Genomic DNA, 20,798 nt, shown 5'->3' on the forward strand with positions numbered 1-20,798 from the left:
TCCGCTGCGGTGGCCCGCCCGAGGGCCCACCGTCTTCCTCCTTGTGCTCATGAGAAGCCTTTCTCTGGCGGTGGCTCCTCCCAGCTCTCTTCGCTGGTAAATTTTATCTCACTGAGTCAGGGAGCTGTTTTTTTTGAGGTACAATTTACTGTTAATCCAGAATCTTTTCTTTTGCTACCACTGTGGGTAGTGAGTTAGTCATTAACCTGCATTCCAATTATCAGTACAGTACTTCTTTTGACATTTTAATGAAGAAGATGGAAGAGGTCTCAAAATGATTTGTCCTGAGCTACCTTAAAATTTTTTTTGGTTTGTTTGTTTTGTTTTTGGTGGAGAGGGAGAGACACACACACACACACACTTTTTTATTTATTGATTTGAGGGGTGGGGGAGAGAGACAGACAGACAAACAAACAGATTTGGCGTTTCACGTATTTATGCAGTGGTTGATTCTTGTTCATGCCCTGACCAGGGATTAACCTGCAATCTTGGCATATCAGGGTGACACTTTAACCAACGGAGCCGCACAGCCAGGGCATTGTTGTTTTTTTTTAAAATTTGGAACCTACATGTTCTTACTTGCCTGTTCCTACCTTGAGAGAAAGTAGAATAGGCTTTTTTCATCATTTGTCAATATAATCATGCTTAGGTCAAAAAGTATACTGTAGGCCATTAGCAGCTACAGGTCTAGACCCAGAAAAATCTAAGCTATTAAACTTGTAAGGAAATATGAACAAGGTTGTTAGAAGATTTCTGGAATGGAACTCCAGTGTGGCTTTGCCAAGCCCTGACGTCACATTTATAGTGTGCCCCTTTCCATGATATCAAAGAATTTCAGTGATTGCATATAATTCAGAAACTTTTTTCTTGATTTGTAACCCTTTTTCTTGTGAGTCTGGGGTTTCTCAGCGTGTGTTCTCTTTATGAAAGTACTAGTTTCTGTCAGAAGCAGTTTCTTTCTCTATAAAAGCTTCTTAAGGAAAGGTATTTCTGAGGTTTAGCTTTTAAGAAAGGTTGTGAATATGCTCAACCTTTAGGGCTTGCTGTCTCCACCTTTAAAATTACCTTAATGCTTAGGCAGTTGTTAGCAACAGGATATTTTTACGTTTGTGATGTCGGCCATAAAAATCATGGCCGTGTAGCCTACTCTGTGAATGTTGTTTTCCCTAAATACTCAGTCTCTGAGCTTAGAGTGCTGTTTTCCTCCTCTTTCACTTTAATTTTTTTATACTCTAAGTTCCTGTAAACCTGTAAAAATATAGGCCTCTTTGATGGCACACTTCCTTTTACGAGGTCGGATCGATGCCTCTCCCCTGCGCTGTGGTGCGCTCAGATTCAGGACCCACCGCTCACCAAAGAATGTGTTCCGTAGTGACTTGGTCAGGCTTTCTCTGAAGTCTCTTCCAGGTCTGGTTCAGTAAGGGACTCCTTCACTGCTTCAGCAAGTGGTTACCCTTCTTGCACGTGGACATTTCCCAGGGGAGCTTAATTGGTTAGCTCCAAACCACTTAGATCAGGATCTCTGTGGCTGGATACTGGGCATTGATATTTTTAAAAACTGCCTATTAACTGTGTGAGTCATAGTCAAAAACTACTGCTTTGGCATGTAGCTGGTTAACTATTTGCTAACTGAGTAAACAGTTGGGCCCCCTTTAATGGCCTTTGTCCTGGAGACCATTGGGATCTGAGTGCTGAGCTGCAGCCCCTGGTGCAGTCAGTATATATACAATCAGCGAAAAGTGGTCGGTCACAGGTTTGCACAGGTAGTCCCTGACTGAAAAGACATAGATAGCATTTGTTAGAATTGGATGAAACTAGAGATGCTGCATTTTTCATTCCAAGTTGGAGTTCAGCTGAGTTCTTTCTACTTTATCATCAACAATCTATTTAACCTTGAATGATGTACATCTAAGAACATACGTTCCATTTCCATCCTGTAATCCAGTGTTACTCAGCCCACAAGAGGGAATCACTTGGAATTCTACCCCAGACTTTCTCCCATCCAAGTACTAATCAGGCCCGACCCTGCTTAGCTTCCGAGATCAGACGAGATCGGGCGCGTTCAGGGTGGTATGGCCGTAGACTATCCCCAGACTTTCTGAATGTGCTAAATAATGTATCGGAAACTGTTAGCTATTCAAATTATGTATAATATTATAAATATTACTTATTTACTTAGTTGTGGTTATTTCTGAATGGTAGAGATAGTATCTTTTATCTATATTTCTTTTATGTAAACCTTTTTGTTAGTAAAACTCACTTTGAATGAGTAAATTTAAAATGAGAGGTGTCTATGGTGATTTGGTCATGAACACCTCTTTCCTTAGAATTGATTCTCTTTTTAAAACAATCAAGATTTTCTCATTATGGCTATTTAATGTGTACAAGGATGGGAAAAGTAGGTTTATGGTTATGTGTACATGAAACAGTTTATACTTGTACTACTATTTAGTACTATAATTATTACTATTTATTATTTATTATCCCTATGAACACCTGTAAACACCTACTTTTGCCTACCCCTGTATTGTGGAACTTTACTGGTGAGTTGTATTTTTTTTTTTTTTAGTCTAAATTAATTTTTATTTTACACACCTAGGTTTTTAATCTATGAAAACCTAAAGTTAGAAAGTTATCTACATTTTTTAGGTGCCTTAGCACTTTTAAAATATTTTACACTCATACTTGGGATTTAAACCAGGTTTTCTCTCATTGAAAAAATAGTTGGAAGAATTGTATTACAGTGTTATTTAGTTAAGAAAGATGAAAAACCAGAGCACTTGTTAAAATTCATAATTTTTTAAGCAGGGTATTAGCTAATTCATTTTTGTTAAGATAGTTGTCTATTTTGTGGATACTTATAAATACAATAAGGATGGAAAAGAAATTGGATTGAGAAGATTGACTTAGAGTGATTGTGAAGCAGTAAATGGATGATATTGAGTGGAAATGAATAGAATCTCTTCTAAGAAGGAAGATGAGTAAAGGAGAGTTAGGTAAATGTACAGTTAAGGTGAATTGTCAACCACTGGGAAGTTGTTGCCCTTAATGAAATAGAGACTTACTCCTCTTCTCTTTCAGGTTGTAAAGGCATATGATCGCGTGGAGCAAGAATGGGTTGCCATTAAAATCATAAAGAACAAGAAGGCTTTTCTGAATCAAGCCCAGATAGAAGTGCGACTTCTTGAGCTCATGAACAAACATGACACTGAAATGAAATACTACATAGGTAACCACATGGGCGAGCGAAGCAGCAGGCCGGGCCCAGAGCAGAAACTTGAGTTCATGGTTGTTTTTGTATGAAAATGTGTTCGTTTTATCTTAAAATGCTGAAAATTCAGCTGTTTATTTCTGTCAGAGGGCAAGGATAGCCTGATCTGGCAGTAATATTCTAAGTTTTGGGGAAATGCCACTTGTGTCATTCCAAGTGGCACACTGTTTAGAAGCAAACGAGAGTAGTGTTGTACGGGGTGGAGGGTAACTTACAGGAGGCATTTATTTGCTTTAATCATGCACAGTTACTTAGCGAGCCCTCTTACTGGTCACTTGAACCGTTTCTAATCTATGGATCAACAGTGAGAATTAAGTGAATGTATTCTTAAAAGTTACAGAACTGTTCTCAGTCAAGGTCTCAGGCTCCTCCTCAGGCTGTTGGTCAGCTTGACAGCGTTAGAAACTTTATTACAACAGAAAAGAGATAATAACCACCGTTTATTGAAACCTCTGCCATATTCTTTGTGTTCTTCTTCCATCATCTGTAATAATCATAGCAAGAAGATGGTAGCACAGGTGGTTTGTACTGGGTTGGCCAAAAAGTTAGTTTTGTTTTTTCAATATGGTGACTCTAGTAGTGCTTAGTTGTCTTCAACTTCATTCAAAACAGTTTTGTTAGATTGTATTGTGACAGCTGTCACATCAGTGTGCATTTTTAAAAACTTATTAAAATTGGTGAATTTTTATGCAGCCCTTTTAATGTTGAAGATGGAAGAAAATGCGCAACATTTTTCACGTTAAGTTTTATTATTTCAAGAAAGGTAAAAACAACTGAAACACACAAAAAAGATTTTTGCGGTGTGTGGACAAAGTGCTATGACTGATCAGATGTGTCAAAGATGGTTTGCGAAGTTTCTTGGTACTGTTGACATTTTGGCCAAATAATTCTTTGCTCTGGGCTGTCTTATGCATTGGAAGATGTTTAGCAGCACCTCTGGCCTCTACCCACCAGAAGCCAGTGGTGGGAGACAGCCGACATACTCAAAACATCAAGTCAATAAAGTTATTGGTGAATATGAAAACTTGTGTCCTTTTTTTCATGGAAAAAACTAAACAGACTTTTTGGCCAACCCAATATAAAGAGTAACAATACCAGGGCTCTGACGACCAGATGTGAACCAACCCCTGCCTAACTCCAGAGGTTGTATTTTTTTTCATTGTCATATGGTTGGTGTTTCTTCTGAAAAGAAAAATGAGAAGAATGAGGACAGTAGTGAAGTTTAGGGCCAGTTGGTATATGGGCAAAACTTCTAATTAATCATACATGCTTTAACACTATTCTTAATTAAATCTAAGATGCCAATGATTGTAAGACATCAATATTTTATGTGCCACCAAAAAATAAATTGCTGCCAAGTATAAATACAAGATGACATCAATTTAATGATAGAGAACTTAGAATTAATTAGAGAAGTTTCTGTAGGCATGTATACTTAGCAACTTATATCCAGAAATTCTGGCTTTACCTGATAAACATGAAGTTCAATTTTACTCCTTTTAAAGAAAATAAAGGAGGACATTATGGTGTTAATGGATCTTTAGTCCCTATCCCCCCTCCATCCCTGCCAAGCGGTAGAAACAAAAAAAACAAAAAGTATGTTTAAAGCTGTAAGGTCCAGATAGATTACATTTCATTTATGAAATACCCTTCATTCCCCACTGTACAATAAAATAAGCTTATGCTATTACTTTTTCTTCCTTAGTTTCTTCTCTTTAGATATCTAATATAATCCACAGTAGTAACATTAGTATTTAAAACCTTTTTCTTCACACTTACTGAATGTTTGCTGTTCATTGTGACTATAACTTAGTATAAGGAGAGCCCATTTCCATTCAAGAGGTTTAGAAGCACAGGAAGGTCATTTTGAGGACACCTGACTTACAGAGTGGTCTCTGGGCATACCTTTCCCCTTTTTCTCACTCTCATGTGGTGTGTTTTGAGTTGATGCATTCCAGTAACATTTTAATTCTGCTTCACTGAAAGAAAATATGGCAGGCATATAGTAAGTACTCAATAAATGTTAGCTACTCAGTTCTTATATAATGACTGTCATTTTTGTTCTTAGTAAACTGATGAATGAATTATGTAAGTCATCGCAGATTTTTTTTTGGATGAGTTTTTTTTAAGTTCTTTTAGGAAGATGGTGAATACAGTGTCTCAAGAAACTGAGGTTCTGTGTTGGAAAAGAACAAATAAAGAACTTTAGAATTAGATCAGCCGTACCAGTAGAGTTGATGCCTCAAATTCCAGGTGTCTCAAAGTCCTAGTGTTCCTTTATGATATAAATACTTACATTTTGAAGTGATTGTTCAGTTGAGTTGACTCAGATGAGTTTTTTAGTCTTAAATGTTTGAACTCTTAAGAAATCTGCTATCTAGCATAGTTTAAGACAGTTCTTTATTATTTATTTATTTATTTATTTATTTATTTCAGAGAGCAAGAGACAGAAGCATTGATTTGTTGTTCTGCTTATTGCCATATTGGTTGACTCTTGTATGTGCCCTGACCAGGCACATACAAGAACCTGCAGCCTTGGCCCATCGGGGCGATTCTTCAACCAACTGAGCAATCCTGCCAGGGCTGGTATAATCTTTTACCTGGATTAGTTAGTACCTACCACAATCTAGTTAAAAGAAAACTCAGTTTAGGTCGAAAACAAAGTCTTGCTAACCCTTTATTTATTCTCCCCAAAGTTTAGTTTAAAAGACTAAAATGTACTTGTGTTCGAGCATTCTTTGACAATGCCCTAAGTGCTTAGCATGTTGTAGATAGTGCTGAGTAGGGAGGTCGGGAGGAGCTGAGTGGGTTGATCTTCTGTCTGAAGCGTTCTTCTGCATTCCTTTTGGAGCTGTTGCTTTACCACACTAAAACTCTTTGTGGACCATGTTTATGGGGTGTCTTGTTGTCACATGGAACCATATTTTAGCTTTAAACCTATGAACTTCAATGATTAAGAGCAGATGTTATACATTCTTATGTAACCTTTAAGGATTGCTTTTGTTTGTGGAGTGTTGATTTGTACTATTGAGTCCTATAGAGGCATGTAGTGTTTGCCTTGTGTTGTTTACTCTATTTTTAGGTTATGCGTATCAGGAGTGCTCTAAAAACAATATTGCTACCAGGAATCTCAGTGTATCCCAATCCTCAGGGACCAGACAGTGAAAACTGTCATAGTTATTCCAGGTAGATCTGTAGAGAAACCTATTTTTATGATACTAAAAGACCAAAATGAAGGTAACCTTGACAGATGGTTGAATTACAAGTGCTCAGTTTGGTGTATGTAAGAATTTTTATAGTAAAGGGCAGCACTTGACTGAATGACCTCATTTGATGTGCAGTTAGTGTTAATACTTAAAGCACAGTCTTTGAAGCAATTTTAGCAAGTATTAAGCCTTTATAGAGAGTCAACAGCAATAGCAAGTAATATGTTCTCCTTCCCTATTCATAAGCCTACTTTTAATTTCTTCTTGTAATTGAACTTTATTTTGAAGTTTTCCCAAACCTTCAGTGTTACACAAGATGTCCCATGTACTGGTTTGATGATCAAATGCTTTGATTATGAACTTTGTACCTTACAAAGCATGATTTTCAAACATTTACTATATTTGCCTAAAAGTGAAAAAAATCTATATCTTTCTCTGACAGTTGTTAACAGAAAATTTCTCGTGAAGTTTAAGGTGCAGCAAAGCAGGTTGTGTTTATATGTCAAAGCCTTCCCTGGAGGGGGCTGCCCAGGACGGCCTTTCACAGGCCAGATGCCAGGGTGGAGCTTAGGCACGTGAAGTCCCGGGGCAGGACTGTCAGGAGGTAAAAGGTGCTTCCTCCCACATGTGAGAGTAGAGGTGCTGACGTATTCTCAGGGCTGTTGGCCAGGTTGCTGCGTAGGTTTCTAGACCTGACCTCAGTTTTTAGAAACAAGGATTTTGGTGGCACTTCTTGCATTGTATTTCTTATTGGCAGACATTGCAACTGTCTAATTCAACAGGTGAATGACTTAGATATTCTTAACTGATTAAAGAACATACAGGATGTCGATCTCCAAATTTTAACTTGATTTTCACTCTGCATTTGATAATGTAATGTTATAGATTGTTTGAGAGTTCATGCATACATTCATTTTATTGGTTTATGTGTAAAATGAAACTCTTTTTCTCTTCCAGTGCATTTGAAACGCCACTTTATGTTTCGAAACCATCTCTGTTTAGTTTTTGAAATGCTGTCCTACAACCTCTATGACTTGTTGAGGAACACCAATTTTCGAGGTGTCTCTTTGAACCTAACACGAAAGTTTGCACAACAAATGTGCACTGCACTGCTTTTCCTTGCGACTCCAGAACTTAGCATCATTCACTGTGACCTAAAACCTGAGAATATCCTTCTCTGTAACCCCAAACGCAGTGCAATCAAGATCGTTGACTTTGGCAGTTCTTGTCAATTGGGGCAGCGGGTAAGTACACTTCAGGAGTTGTGAATTAACTAGGATTAGGTAAGATAGTGTCGGAAGCTATGTGAAGTGTTAGTAATGTGTATACAGTGTGGAGGTAATTATGGGATGGTTATCTTTAAAATGTAGCCCTTGCATCACCTGGTGTAGATACCTATTTTGTGGAAATGCCTTTTAAAATGTGAATAGTAATACTTTGAATTGAAAGGTATTGGTTTTTTAAAGTAGATTTTTAAAGATTACTGTGTGCTAAAAGACTAATAGAATAGGCGATGAGTGGATTAAATACTTAGGTGACTTGTAGCTCTATTTTTCAAATAGAGGTTTTCATGTAAATTTGGGGAAATTCTAATACTAGAACATTGAATCACTGCTATAAAATATTTTCCTAATGATAGATCAATAGAAATGTTTTTCCTCAAAAAACTGATGGGTTAACAATATAGATAACTTAGTATTACATGTAGAAATATAATATACAAATTACACAGTTGATAGACATACTTGATTTGATAAATAAAATTCTTTTCTTATATAAATTCTGAAGCTTGTCCAAACTGGTTTTCTTCAGACTGCTAAAAATAGACATGCCTGTAGCAAAACAGATTTATGTTTAGATGATTTAGGAAAGGAAATTTTTCCTAATTCTTTTTTTTTGGTAGCATTATTTCTAGCATTATTCCGAACAGCATGTTTTAGGTGTAAAATAGAAATTATAGGTTGTTCTGTTGGAAGATTTAAGATCACCATTTGATAATATTTTATTCTTTTTAAATTCTGTTCCTTTTTGCTTGAAAATATTGAAACTGCATTTTTTAAAAAAAAGAAGATACAACTAATGTTCATATATTAGTATTTTATACTGCCTTTCCATTTTCCGTTCTTCCAAATTAGTGAGATTTCTTGTCCTGTCCAACTCTTTTCTGGGCTTTAAATACAGCAGGTTAATTTAATCTGGGTGTTTGTAGCCAGCTGACAGGATTGTCCGACTTTTTGTTATTTTGTATTTTCTGCAAATTATCTTATGGCAGCAATGCTATATAGATCATTGAAATAATTTTTAAAAATTGAAGGTAGAAGAAGCAAAGTTTGCAGTTTCAGGTGCCTTTGAAAATCAAGAGAAGCTTGTAGTTGTTCATATGGGATAAAGTATATATAGTGACTGGAAAATACCCATCTTGAGAGTTATTTGAGTAGGTTTTAGACTTGGAACTTTTTTTTTCTCTATTTGAACCAAATCATATGTTCTGTCCTAATACCCAACACTGCTCACTCTCTCCAGCCAAACAGACAGCTGTCCCAGTAGCTCAGTGAGTTTTAACTCTGTGAATGTATCAGTCACATGGGAAGTCATTTCCAAAGTACACATGCACTGGCTGTGCCTGAGGGCTCCTGCCTCAGCACCAGAAGGTGGCAGGGCAGGTGGATTTCAGAGAACACTTCTCAGGGGATTCTGGTGCACAGCCTTGTAGATGACCCAGCCACCACGTTAGCCAAACTGCCTGCAGAGGTGACAGACTCACTTGCATCAGGTGGGCAATCAGATCATCTCAGTAGCAGGGAGTCTTTGGGATTCAACAGTGATGTTAGTTTATAAAAACTGAGAAATGGAACACTTCTTCCTGGTCCCTTTGAATTAGACTTTCTTTCTGAGGAGACCTTAAGGTGGGGTTTCCTTGCTCATGGATCATGAGGTCACTCTCGGAGACTTGGCTGGAGATTGAGGTGGGAGCCACGTTGCTGGCTGCCTGGTCTGAGTGTTCACTTAAAAAGTTTAGTTAGGAGGATTTTATCTCTTTGTCTTTTTTGTTTTTTAATAAATCTTTTTTTGCTGATATTTCTGGATGTAAATTTAAAATGGCTAAGTGAAGATGAATTGATCTCTCAAAACATTTGCACATTACTTCATTGAAAATAACCTATTTCAATATTTTCTTTTCTAAGAAGTCTTAGATTCAGGTGGGAGGGGGACAGGGCAGAGAAGTGATTGATTAACCAGGAACAACTCCTGATTGAATCTTTATATGGCAGTGTTTCTAGGATTTATCTGATTCTAGTATAGTACTGATGCCTGGATTTTCCATTACACTGTGCTGAGCTTATTTGATTCTTAATGCCGAAATACATTCTAACCTAAGTTAACCTAGAGAAGGTTAGCTTTATAAATACAATTTAGCTGTTAAGTGAATGGTAAACCAAGAGCCAGCCATAGAAACAAAATAGTTAATAGGGAAATAAATTATTCTCAAGAATATTTTCTTATAATAAGGCATAATTGTTTTAAGATGTATCTTGATTACTAGTTAGGACTGGACTAAATGAAAGGACTTTAGTTTTATACATTTCTCATTTCACAGGTAGATTAACCACTCCCTGGACATTTTGAGATCTTTAAACAATATTTGTAGTCTGTTGTCGAAATCAGTAAAAGGAACCCTAAATTTAGGAGTTAGCCTGTTGTTGTTGTTGTTGTTGTTATTTTGTTAGCATTATATTAGTGTTCGTAATCTGGTGTTGACTACAATAAACAAAACTTATTTTGGATTTAATACTAGTTTGAAATATATTTCAGATATACCAGTATATTCAGAGTCGCTTTTACCGGTCTCCAGAGGTGCTACTGGGAATGCCTTATGACCTTGCTATCGACATGTGGTCCCTTGGGTGTATTTTGGTGGAAATGCACACTGGAGAGCCTCTGTTCAGTGGCGCCAATGAGGTACACGGGGGATTGCTGTGAACACTCTGGTTCTGTTTTCATGATTGTGTTTTTAATCTGTGACAGTGAAATCTGAAAGTTGTTTTTAGGAAAAGATCTCTATTTACCAATGAAATCATTCACATGTTAGGGTAGTTTTGAATTTGTATTATCCATTCTTTTCAATTACCATATAATGGTGAGATGGGAAGTGAGATCTTTTAATCTGCTAATAAAGGAGAACAATAAAACATAAAATGTTAAGTGTTTTGGTGCAGATTTTACATGTTTTAAGCATAATAACAGAGAAGGATGATAATGAAGGAGTGAGGACCACACTGACAACAGTGTAAACTCGCTATAAATTTTGAGAGTATGATTTGGAATTAAAGAAGTGATCACCAGTAGGGCTGATGAGTAATTTAGGGTAAATTGGTATTGCAGAATTTTAGAGCTAGAGACTACATGTAATTCTTCTAGTCCACGGGTTTTCTGCCTTTGTTCTTAGAAGATTTTTGAATGTCAGAGGGCAGTTCCTGGGAGGAGGGCAAGGGAGAGCACAAACTCCCTCACACTCAGAGGACTGGGGCTTTGATTGGTTTTAACACTGTTCACCTGTCAGGGTAATAAAGGGTAAAGTGGGTCAAATATATGGAAGAGGATTTGCCTTTGGGTGGTGGGCACACAGTGCAATATACAGATCATGTAGCATAGAAATGTGCACTTGAAATTTGAATACTCTTATTAACCAGTGTCACTCCAAGAAATTTAATTTAAAAATAAAAATCCGGCCCTGCTGGGTGGCTCAGTTGGTTGGAGTGCTGTCCCATACACCAAAGGGTCGCAGGTTTGAGTCAGTTGGGGCGCGTGCATGAGGCGCAGCTGATGTCTGTCTGTCTGTCTTTTCTTTCCCCGACTTTCCTCATCCCTCCCTCGATCCCTCCCTCCTTCCCTCTTCCCCTCCCTCTCTCTTTCTCTCTTTTTCTCTCCTGCCTTCTCCCCCCCAACCCTTGACCTGTCCCTACTCCCTCTTTCCTTTCTAAAATCAGTGAATATATTGTTGGGGGGAGGACTAAAAAAAAAATTAGAAAAATAAAAATCTGCCTTTTTTACAAAAAACCTATGTATCTGTGTTCGTTTTTAATTTTTAAAGAAAAGTTAACCATTGCAGATCTTGATCAGTCCATTCATTTGTAAATGAGAAAAGACCAGTGAAATTTAATTACTTTTCCTGGGTTATATAACTGTTCATGGGTAGAGCTACTGTTTGGCAATAACTGCCATCGTGTGTGTGTGTGTGTGTGTGTGTGTGTTTAATATAAATAATATTACTGTAAATTAGTACCTTTTCATGGGTTTGAACAATATTAGGATCACCTGAAACTTTAGTGACTTCCATCTCACTTAACTGTAAAAGCTGGAGTTCTCTGAATAGGCTGGAAACCCCTCCCAACCTCCCCCCCCCCCGACCCCGACTTCTGTCCTCACCAGCCCACTTGTCTCCCCTCAATTTCTCTGATCCAGCACACAGCCTTCTCTGGTCCCTTGGAAACAGCAGCCACAGGCCCCTACGAGGGCCTTTGCACTTGTTTTTCTCTGTGCCTGCAGTGCTTTTTCCCAGTAGCTCTGGGCTCCTTCCATCATTGCCCTTCAGTCTTTGCTCTCATGTCACCATCTTGGTGACACCTTTTGTAACACCATATTTAAAGTGGTAGTGCCCTTTTTCACTCCCTGTCCCCTTTTCATTTTTGCTATAGTTCTTAGTTGTCCCCTGACATAATATATTTATGTTTTTAATTGGTGATCTCTTCCCCTATGAGCTTTCTAGTATGGAGCTTGTCTGTTTTGTTTACTCTGCTATATTCTACTGAGCATGGTTTCTAACATATAGTAGACACTTGGTATTTGAATGAAGCTGCACTTAAAAAATGGTTTATCAGATCCATACCTTATTAAGCTTCGGGGTTTTTTTTTTATGGCTATTTAACTTAGACATTCTAAAAACTTAAAAACTTAAACTTTTAAAACTCCCTCAATCCTTTTTTTCCTTTGTATCTATGACCACCTGACATACCACAGTGTATGTGTTCGTTTAGTTCATTGTCTGCCCTCCCCCGACACGTTGGGTTCTAGGGAAGGCCGGGCCTGTCTCTCTTCTGTCCACTACAGCACCCTCACCACCTAGAGGAGCACCCGGCCACAGGAGGTGCTCCGTGTATTTACTTGTCATTGATAAATGCACAAATGAGTTGATGAGCAGAAGTAGGATGTACTACCGTAGAAATTACAGGGTTTTTTTGTTTTGTTTTTATTCTTAATACAGGTAGATCAGATGAATAAAATAGTGGAAGTTCTGGGTATTCCACCTGCTCATATTCTTGACCAAGCACCAAAAGCAAGAAAGTTCTTTGAGAAGTTGCCAGATGGCACTTGGAACTTAAAGAAGACCAAAGATGGAAAACGGGTAAAATAAACTTTTTTGGTGTTTTTTTTTTTTTTGAGGCTTTGTAAGTAGAGTTAACAGTTTTAATAACTTAGGTATGTATTTTCTTCAAAAGATGGATATAGTTTGACCTGAACTACCTGTAGGGACCAGTGTTTGGTTAATGGTCAGAGTTCTCTCTAAGGCTTCATTGTAGCAACTATATGTCTGCCTTTGGAGACACCTGACCAGATCACCGTGCCTGTGTCAGCAGTAGAATCGGTAAGATTGACCTTTGTTTCTCACAACCTGGGTGTATGGTGAATTCACAGGTAACAAACAGGACTGCGGCTGTGAACAGTGGAAGTCATAACTGCAGTGAATGGCCTTTTTTTTTTTTTTAAGGTCAGATAGAAGAAAAAGGTTTTTGGCTTAAGCAATATGTGACAAGAATATGAACTGACTAGATGGTTTTTTGATTTTATAAATTCTAGCTTGATGACAGGGGTAGCAAGAATTGCCCATCTCTGAAATCTTTAAAAGTGAGGCTTTAAAACATTAGGTTTGTTTCAGTGGTTTTCTCTTTTCTGACATCTTTTTTCAGATACGTAAACAATGTCAGTTTAATAAAGTGATGGTAGCGTTGCATCTTGATTTAACTTTTTGTGTTAGATATCTGAAAATAATCATGTATTTTGTAATCTAGCTTGTTTTAGTGTAAAATGAATATAATTTATAAATGTGATTGTATATGATATGTATAACAGGCACTTTGTGATTACAGTTTTGCATTTTTAACATAAGAGATTTTATTTTGCCCTTGCATCTTAGCGATACTGCCACCACGTGTCATTTGCAGGGGACTGAAGGTTGTTTTTTGCTTTAATTCACCTTCCTATAGCTAATTGGAGTCTTCGCTTTTAGTATCCAGTGGTTTTTTTGAGAATATTAAAAAATATAGATGTCATTGTATATTTTGCAACTGACTTGTAATTGACTGCGTTCTGCCTTACTCTCTGAAGGTCCAGGCAGTGCAGTACCCAGCAGCTAAATTATGCCCACCTCCCCACAGGAAGGGATGGGAGATGCCAAAGAGACTCCCTGGGTCCTTTTGCCTTTGTTCACATAGCTTATCAGTTATGGCCCTTTTCCCACTGAACCAAAACACAGCCTGGGGCTCCTCAGCTTCACCAGCATTCAAGTTAGCTGCTACCGGTTGATTTGAATTAGCACGGATGATAAGAAACCTACTCTATGTTTTATGTCTCTGCAGTAGAGGCTACTACTTCTACTTCTCTTTTTTGAAATAGTCTTTTTCTTAGGCCATTTTTGTTCTTTTTCTAAATAAAAAATTCATCCGATTTCCCAAATCTCTACCTTAAAAAATCACAGTTAAGTCACTATGGGTTTTAACCTATCATTTCTCCCAATGTGAGCTATAATCATTATTATTTTTAATTATTTCTGGGGGTGGGAGGACATTTCATAAAAGAGTAGACAAATCTTGTTCCTTCCTAAAATTACAAGTATCTTAACCTGTAATTAACTAGATTTTTATGAGATTTTCTGTAGCCACAATCAGCAACTGACTTAAGAAACTTCATTTTAAAAGTATAAAATAACTATTTCTCTTCGAACAGAAATTTTGTAAAAAAAAGGAAAAAAAACACCCACAAAGCCCACAGCCAAATGGTTACATTATGAAGGATGTACCAGGAATTTTAACCATAAGTATAAATAGATGTGCATGGACTACCATTAGATATCTGTGCAGTTGATTTCTTAGTGATTTTATTTTTAATTTCTCATTTTATGTTTCAAGAGTCCATTTTAACTTCCCAGTATTGAAATCCATATCTACTATATATATTTTTTTCTTCCATGGGGTAGGGGGATGAAGAGTTAAGACTATAAATGATGCCATTTTGTTAAAGTATAGTTTATATACAACCCAATAGGCATATTTGCAGTGTTTTATTTGTTGAGTTTTGATCATTATATAAAACGCATACTAACTAAAACAAGATATGCAGGGGTGGGCAAAGTAGGTTTACAGTTGCATTGTGACATTCTTTTGAGTTAATAAAGCTGTTGCAATAATCATGACCTGCATGTATTTTTCCATAAGAGCAACTATAAACTTATTTTGGCCCACCCCTGTATTTCTCCCACCCTGGTGCTGTCATCTCGGCTCTCGCTTTATGATTTTTATCATCATAGGTTAGTTTTGTCTGTTCATGGACAAAATTTGTGTATTTTTTTCTTTCACTTTACAAATTGTAGATTCATTCTTATCATTGTGTGTCTCAAGAGTTACTTCATTTTATTGCTTCATTGTATTTTATTGAATGAAAATACCGTAACTTACCTATCTTTTTACCTGTTGATGGATGTTTGGTTTGTTTCCAATTTGGGATATTACGAATAAGGCTACTAGGAACATTCTTGTATAAATCTCTTGTGTTTACTTGTTTTCATTTCTGTGATTTCATTTCAATTCTACCTAAAAGTAGAATTATTACCAGGTTATAGGGTATTTGTGTGTTTACCTTTGTAAGAAAATAATAAACAGTACTCCAGAGTTTTATCATTTTACACCCCCACATGAGGGTTCTAGTTGCATGACTTCCTCGCTACTCGCTACATAGAGCCTTTGAATTTTAGCCTTTTGGATGGGTGTAGAGTGATTTTCATTTGCATTTCCCGTTGGCTAATGATACCACCTTTTCATGTGTTTACTAGCCATTGATGTCTCTCCTTTTGTGGCAGTCTTTCTGTTCTTTTGCCCTTTTGCTATTGGCTTATTTAAGTTTTGAGTTGTAGGAGTTCTTTACACATGATGACTATAAGTCCTTTGTCATGTGTATATCAATATTTTTTCCCCATACTGTAGCTTGCCTATTTTTTGATCAGCAGATTTTAATATTGATGGGATTAAATTTGTCAACTTTTTTTTATGAGTAGTATTTTTTTTGTATTTTAAGGAATCTTTGCCTTCCTCAAGTTTGTGAAGATACTCTCTCATGTTTTCTTCTAAAAGTTTTTACTGATTATAACTTTTACGGTTAGAGTTCTGTGGTCCATCTGGAACTAATGTTTTAGTATGGAATGAGGAGTAGGAGTTGAAGTTTTTTTCCCCAAATGCTTACCTACTGTCAGCATCATTTGTTGGAAACTGTTGCCTTTCCTTCCTGCCTTCTCCTGACTTTGCACTATTGTCCCAAACAAAACTATCTTTATGTGCTGGTCTGTATTTGGATTCTGTTCTGCTCCATTGGTCTGTCTGTCCTTAAACCATTACTGCAGTGCTGCTTATAGCTTTGTGGTAAGTCTCAAATTTGAGTACAGTTGAGCCTTGAACAATACAGAGGTTAGGAGTGCTGACCCTGCTGTGCAGTCAAAAATCTGCAATTAACTTTTGACTTCCCAAAACTTTATTAATAGCTTACTGTTGACTGGAAGTCTTACTGTTATCATAAAAGTTGATTATATGCTGTATTCTTATAGTAAGCTAGAGAGAAGAAAATGCTATTAAGATAGGGAAGAGAAAATAACATTTATAGTACTGTACTATATCAATATTGGAAGTTTACATCATCTGTTTACAAGGTGAATTGTCTGTCAGTATCTATATCAATAGTTTTAAATGTTACAAAACACTATAGATATTATACATTATTACTAACATAGACATCAAAAATGAAAAGACAGGTTCATAATGCACAAGTACAACAATTCATGCATTGATAACAAAGAAACAGTAGTAACAATCACTTCAAGGTAGACTAGCCTATATACTAATGAATGAATCATCATAAAATGTTTATGGCATACAATATCACAGTCATATTTATAAAACAGTGTTGGAAACATTATTATAGTTTTAAAAAACACCTGTAATGATAAGCTCTGATATGTAGTTCTCCAATTATGAGAAAGTGAGGGATACAGGGAGGCATACTATAAACTAATGTAATTCTTTGAAAGCAGAGTTACAAAGCAGTAAGAAGATACGTTATAAGTATCAGTTTTACATGAAAGAGCACTCACCTTATGTCAGTGCAAGGACAGGCTGTCCACTCCACACCAGCCTCACACATGGCGCTCTCCACGGTGGATACTCGGTGACGCTGACGAGGAGCCACCTACAGGCCTCACCGTGGACCGGTTAGATTTTCACGTGAAGAAGGCACATACACAGCAGGTCAGCTTGCTGACTGTGTGGCATGGTGCTTATTCACTGTTCACTGAGTGGGGATGGGTGGCCGTGCAGGTCTCCCTACCGAGGAGACTGGCCTGGCTGTATCAGGTGGCGGAGACGGACTGCACGATGGAGCGGGTTGGGCGGGAGGCAGGAACGCAGGGTGTAGCTCTGTGGAAATACGCCGGAATTTCTGTTGGACTTACTTGTTTTTTTCACTAATATTTCTACATCATAGAAGAGTTCATGTCATAAAAGTATAATCAGAACTCTTCCTTTTATCAGATTGTCTTGTCAGTTTTTTTCCTGATAACTGCTGCTGCTGCTTCCTCACTGGTCCACAAGTGTTCATCTCCAGCAGGCCGTCTTCTGTGAATTCCTCTTGTGTGATCCGTTAGCTCTTGACTTTTTCCAAAATCTCTATCTTGAAACCCTTTTAACATCCCTCTCCCCTCCTTTTTTTGGCCACGTCCACCATCTCTTTTATGGTTTCCTTGATGAGCTGTGTCATAAACCCTGTGAAGTCAGACACGCTGTCTGGACGTGAATTGGTTGTTTTGGGCTTGGTGGCTTCCACGGCCTTTCCTGTAACAACAACGGCATCTCCAGTGGCGTGATCCTTCCATGCTTCCACGACATTCTCCCTGGTGGGGTTCTCTTCTGTAGCATTGACAGTGCTTTCCATGGAGTGCCATGTGCAATGAGCCTTAAAGCTTCTTATGACTTTGCTGGTCTAGATTCTGAATTAAAGACATTGTATTTGGGAGCAAGTCGGCCACTTTGACAGTTTCATTGATGAGCTCATAGGTTGTAGGTGGCTGGAGGCATTGTCCAATAATATCAAAGGAACTTTAAAAGGCCGCCCTTTACTGGACAGGTACTTCCTGACTTCAGGGACAAAGTGTCGGTGGAACCAATCCAGAAAAGGGATTCTTTCTTGTTGGTCAGGCCTTGTACAGCCCAAAGCCTGGCAGCTGGTATTGCCTTCCCTTTGAGCCTGAGGGTGGGTGAGCTTCACAGAGCAGGTGGGCTTCACAGAGCAGGGCAGTCCGCCCGGTGAGCCCTGCTGCACCCCCACGGCACAGAGCTAGCCCAGCCCGCCCTCCTGAAACCCGCTTCTCTTTCTTACTCACAGTGACCTTCATGGCGTCTTTTCCCCCCAGAATACAGGGCACTTCCGCCTGCCTTTAAATCCTGTTCAGGCAGATACCCTTTCTCTGCAGTGATTTTCTTGACGGCACCTGGGATTGTTTGCCGCCTCTTGGTCTCTGTAAGCTGCTTCTCTGTCATCTTGACCATTTTTAAGCCAAACGTCCTCTTGAAATTCTCCGATCATCCTTTACAGGCATGAAATTCTCCAGCTTTAGATTCTTCACCTTTCTTTTGCTTTAAGTAGCTATAGAACAACTTTGCTTTTTCTCAAATTATTAGGTAGGCCTTTCTTGTAGCTACCCTGTGTCCACATAAAAGCTGCATTTTCAGTACAAGATAAAAAGACATTTCACAGAAAGTGGAGTTTGGTAAGTTTCTTGGATGTGTTGGTTGAGCTCTTTTATCAGTTTTTAAAAATCCTCAGACGTTTCCTTTTCAAGTATTTGTTCCGATTCAGCCTCCTCTTCTCCTAATTTCTCAAATATGTGTGTATTGTAGTGTTTAATATTATCTCAGAGGTCTCTGATTGGTTTATTTATTGGATTTTGGGGGTTTCTTTGTGGGTTTTTGTTTTGTTTTTTGGGTCTTAGTTTGGATAATTTCTTTGCTTTATCTTCTAGTTCAGTGATTTTTTTTTCCCTCTGCTGAGTCCAGTCATCTGTTAAACTCTTTAAATGGATTCTTCATTTCTGATATTGCAATTTTCTGCTTTAGCATTTCCGCGTTTCCATCTAGCCTTTAAATTTCATTTTCTCTTCTGAAGTCCCCCATCTAGTTACACATGCTGTCCACCATTTGAACTAAATTATTTAACCTTTTTCATACTTATTTTTAAATGCCTGTCTGCCATTTTCAACATCTGGGCCATCAGTTATGTGAGTCTTTGATTTTTTAAACTTCATTATGGACCTTTTTTGTTGTTGATTCTTGTGTTTAATTTTTTAAAGGGATGTCCAACTTTCTTGTTTATGGAAGCAGATCTTATTTCCCTTCAAAAAGACGCATACCCTTTACTCTGTTGTGTCACTGACTCAATATTGTTTATGGTTTAGGGGAGACGGGGCTTTGACTGCTTGCTCGCTCGACTTAAATTATGCCCCACTGTCCGTAGAGGTTTGAGTGAGCGCTGTGTGAGGAGACAGGAATTGCCCCCGCACCATCGGCCAGGCAGCAGCCCATTCCTGCCTTGTGCCTCAGGCGGCCTGTGTTCATCCTGCTGCCCCAGCCTGACGCGTCAGTGCCCTGGGGGAGACTGTGCAGGCTCCCCGCCTCTCCCTGTCCTCTGGCCTGTCAGCCGCAGCTGTTAGAGGTCAGGCCAGAGGGGTCTGTGCCCAGGTCTGTGGCAGCTACCCCTTCACCTACCATAAGAAGGAAGGTTTCTCGAGGAAGATCTTTTAATATTCTAGAAGTTACTTAATTCTGGCTTCTTTAGTCCTCAGGCCTCTGATGGATTTTTTGAAAGTAACGATTTTGGTGGCTTATGTGCCAGGCTTGTTCTTGCTTTTAGAGTGAGAACAGTGGTCTTTTGCAAATTTGTACATTGTAACTAAAAGCAAAAATGCAAGTGATTCTATTTTAGTAAATGAATATTTGTGGGGTTGTGAAGGGTTATACCATTATCTATTAAAAAATGAGTTTTCAGAAAATCTCAACACATGTTAAGGTAATTTATTGTTACACATACTCTAAAGAGATGCATAAATACAATTTGCTTTTCTTTATCCGAATTTATTTGAATTTCTTTATCCGAACATGGGCAGGCAGGGTTAGACTTGATTCTCTCCTTGGAGCGCACTTGCTGTGGTCACTGCAGCTGCAGCCACAGCCTCCGTCGCTGCAGGAAGTGCACCCGAGTCGTCAGGTGCTCGGGTGGGGGGAGGCTCAGAGACACTGGGCTGGAGCAGTCAGCTCACCTCCTTTATGGAGGACCCGAGAGTGGAGGTTCAGGGCTTCTGTTGTGTGTCCTTGTTTAGTTTTGTTTGTCTTTGCAACCTTTAAAAATATAAAAACCATACCTGAGGCTGTACAAAAATAGGCCCTGGACCATGTCACAGTTTGTTGACCCCAAGGCTAGGTGATCTTTATAGTAAATTTTGGTCTCAAGATTATTTTGAATTTTTCTAACTACAGTGCATTTGGAATAAGTAATGTGTGAAAATACATTAGAGGATCTAACTATAAGCGTTCTTTCTAATAAAGGCCTCAACATGTAATATATTTTAGTATATCTGAAGTTATGCAGACTTTTACATATCCCCTCAAACTCAGAGAAAGCCTTGTTCTCTTTCTTCTCTTTAGGAGTATAAACCACCAGGAACCCGTAAACTTCATAATATTCTTGGAGTAGAAACAGGAGGACCTGGTGGGCGTCGTGCAGGGGAGTCGGGTCATACGGTAGCTGACTACTTGAAGTTCAAAGACCTCATTTTAAGGATGCTTGATTATGACCCCAAAACTCGAATCCAACCTTACTATGCCCTGCAGCACAGTTTTTTCAAGAAAACAGCTGATGAAGGCACAAACACGAGTAACAGCGTGTCCACGAGCCCCGCGATGGAGCAGTCCCAGTCCTCGGGCACCACCTCCAGCACTTCATCGAGCTCAGGT

General features: G+C 38.4%; 1 protein-coding gene and 1 pseudogene across 2 annotated transcripts in view; one reads left to right on the forward strand and one right to left on the reverse strand.

Annotated features, from left to right (window-relative positions):
* DYRK1A (dual specificity tyrosine phosphorylation regulated kinase 1A) overlaps positions 1-20,798 on the forward strand; it is a 135,295-nt gene that overhangs the window by 103,378 nt on the left and 11,119 nt on the right. For both annotated transcript variants that reach the window (XM_054578315.1, XM_054578322.1), the window contains exons 6-10: positions 3,082-3,229; positions 7,435-7,721; positions 10,291-10,437; positions 12,740-12,880; positions 20,490-20,796. In XM_054578315.1, the coding sequence (XP_054434290.1) occupies positions 3,082-3,229; positions 7,435-7,721; positions 10,291-10,437; positions 12,740-12,880; positions 20,490-20,796 (1,030 nt within the window). The remainder of the gene's footprint in view (positions 1-3,081; positions 3,230-7,434; positions 7,722-10,290; positions 10,438-12,739; positions 12,881-20,489; positions 20,797-20,798) is intronic.
* On the reverse strand, positions 1,976-2,084 carry LOC129077178 (uncharacterized; annotated as a pseudogene).

The sequence above is a fragment of the Pteronotus mesoamericanus genome, unplaced genomic scaffold, assembly GCF_021234165.1.
Source record: "Pteronotus mesoamericanus isolate MK-2021 breed Mesoamerican mustached bat unplaced genomic scaffold, CSHL_Meso_final contig_116, whole genome shotgun sequence".
NCBI lineage: Eukaryota > Metazoa > Chordata > Mammalia > Chiroptera > Mormoopidae > Pteronotus > Pteronotus mesoamericanus.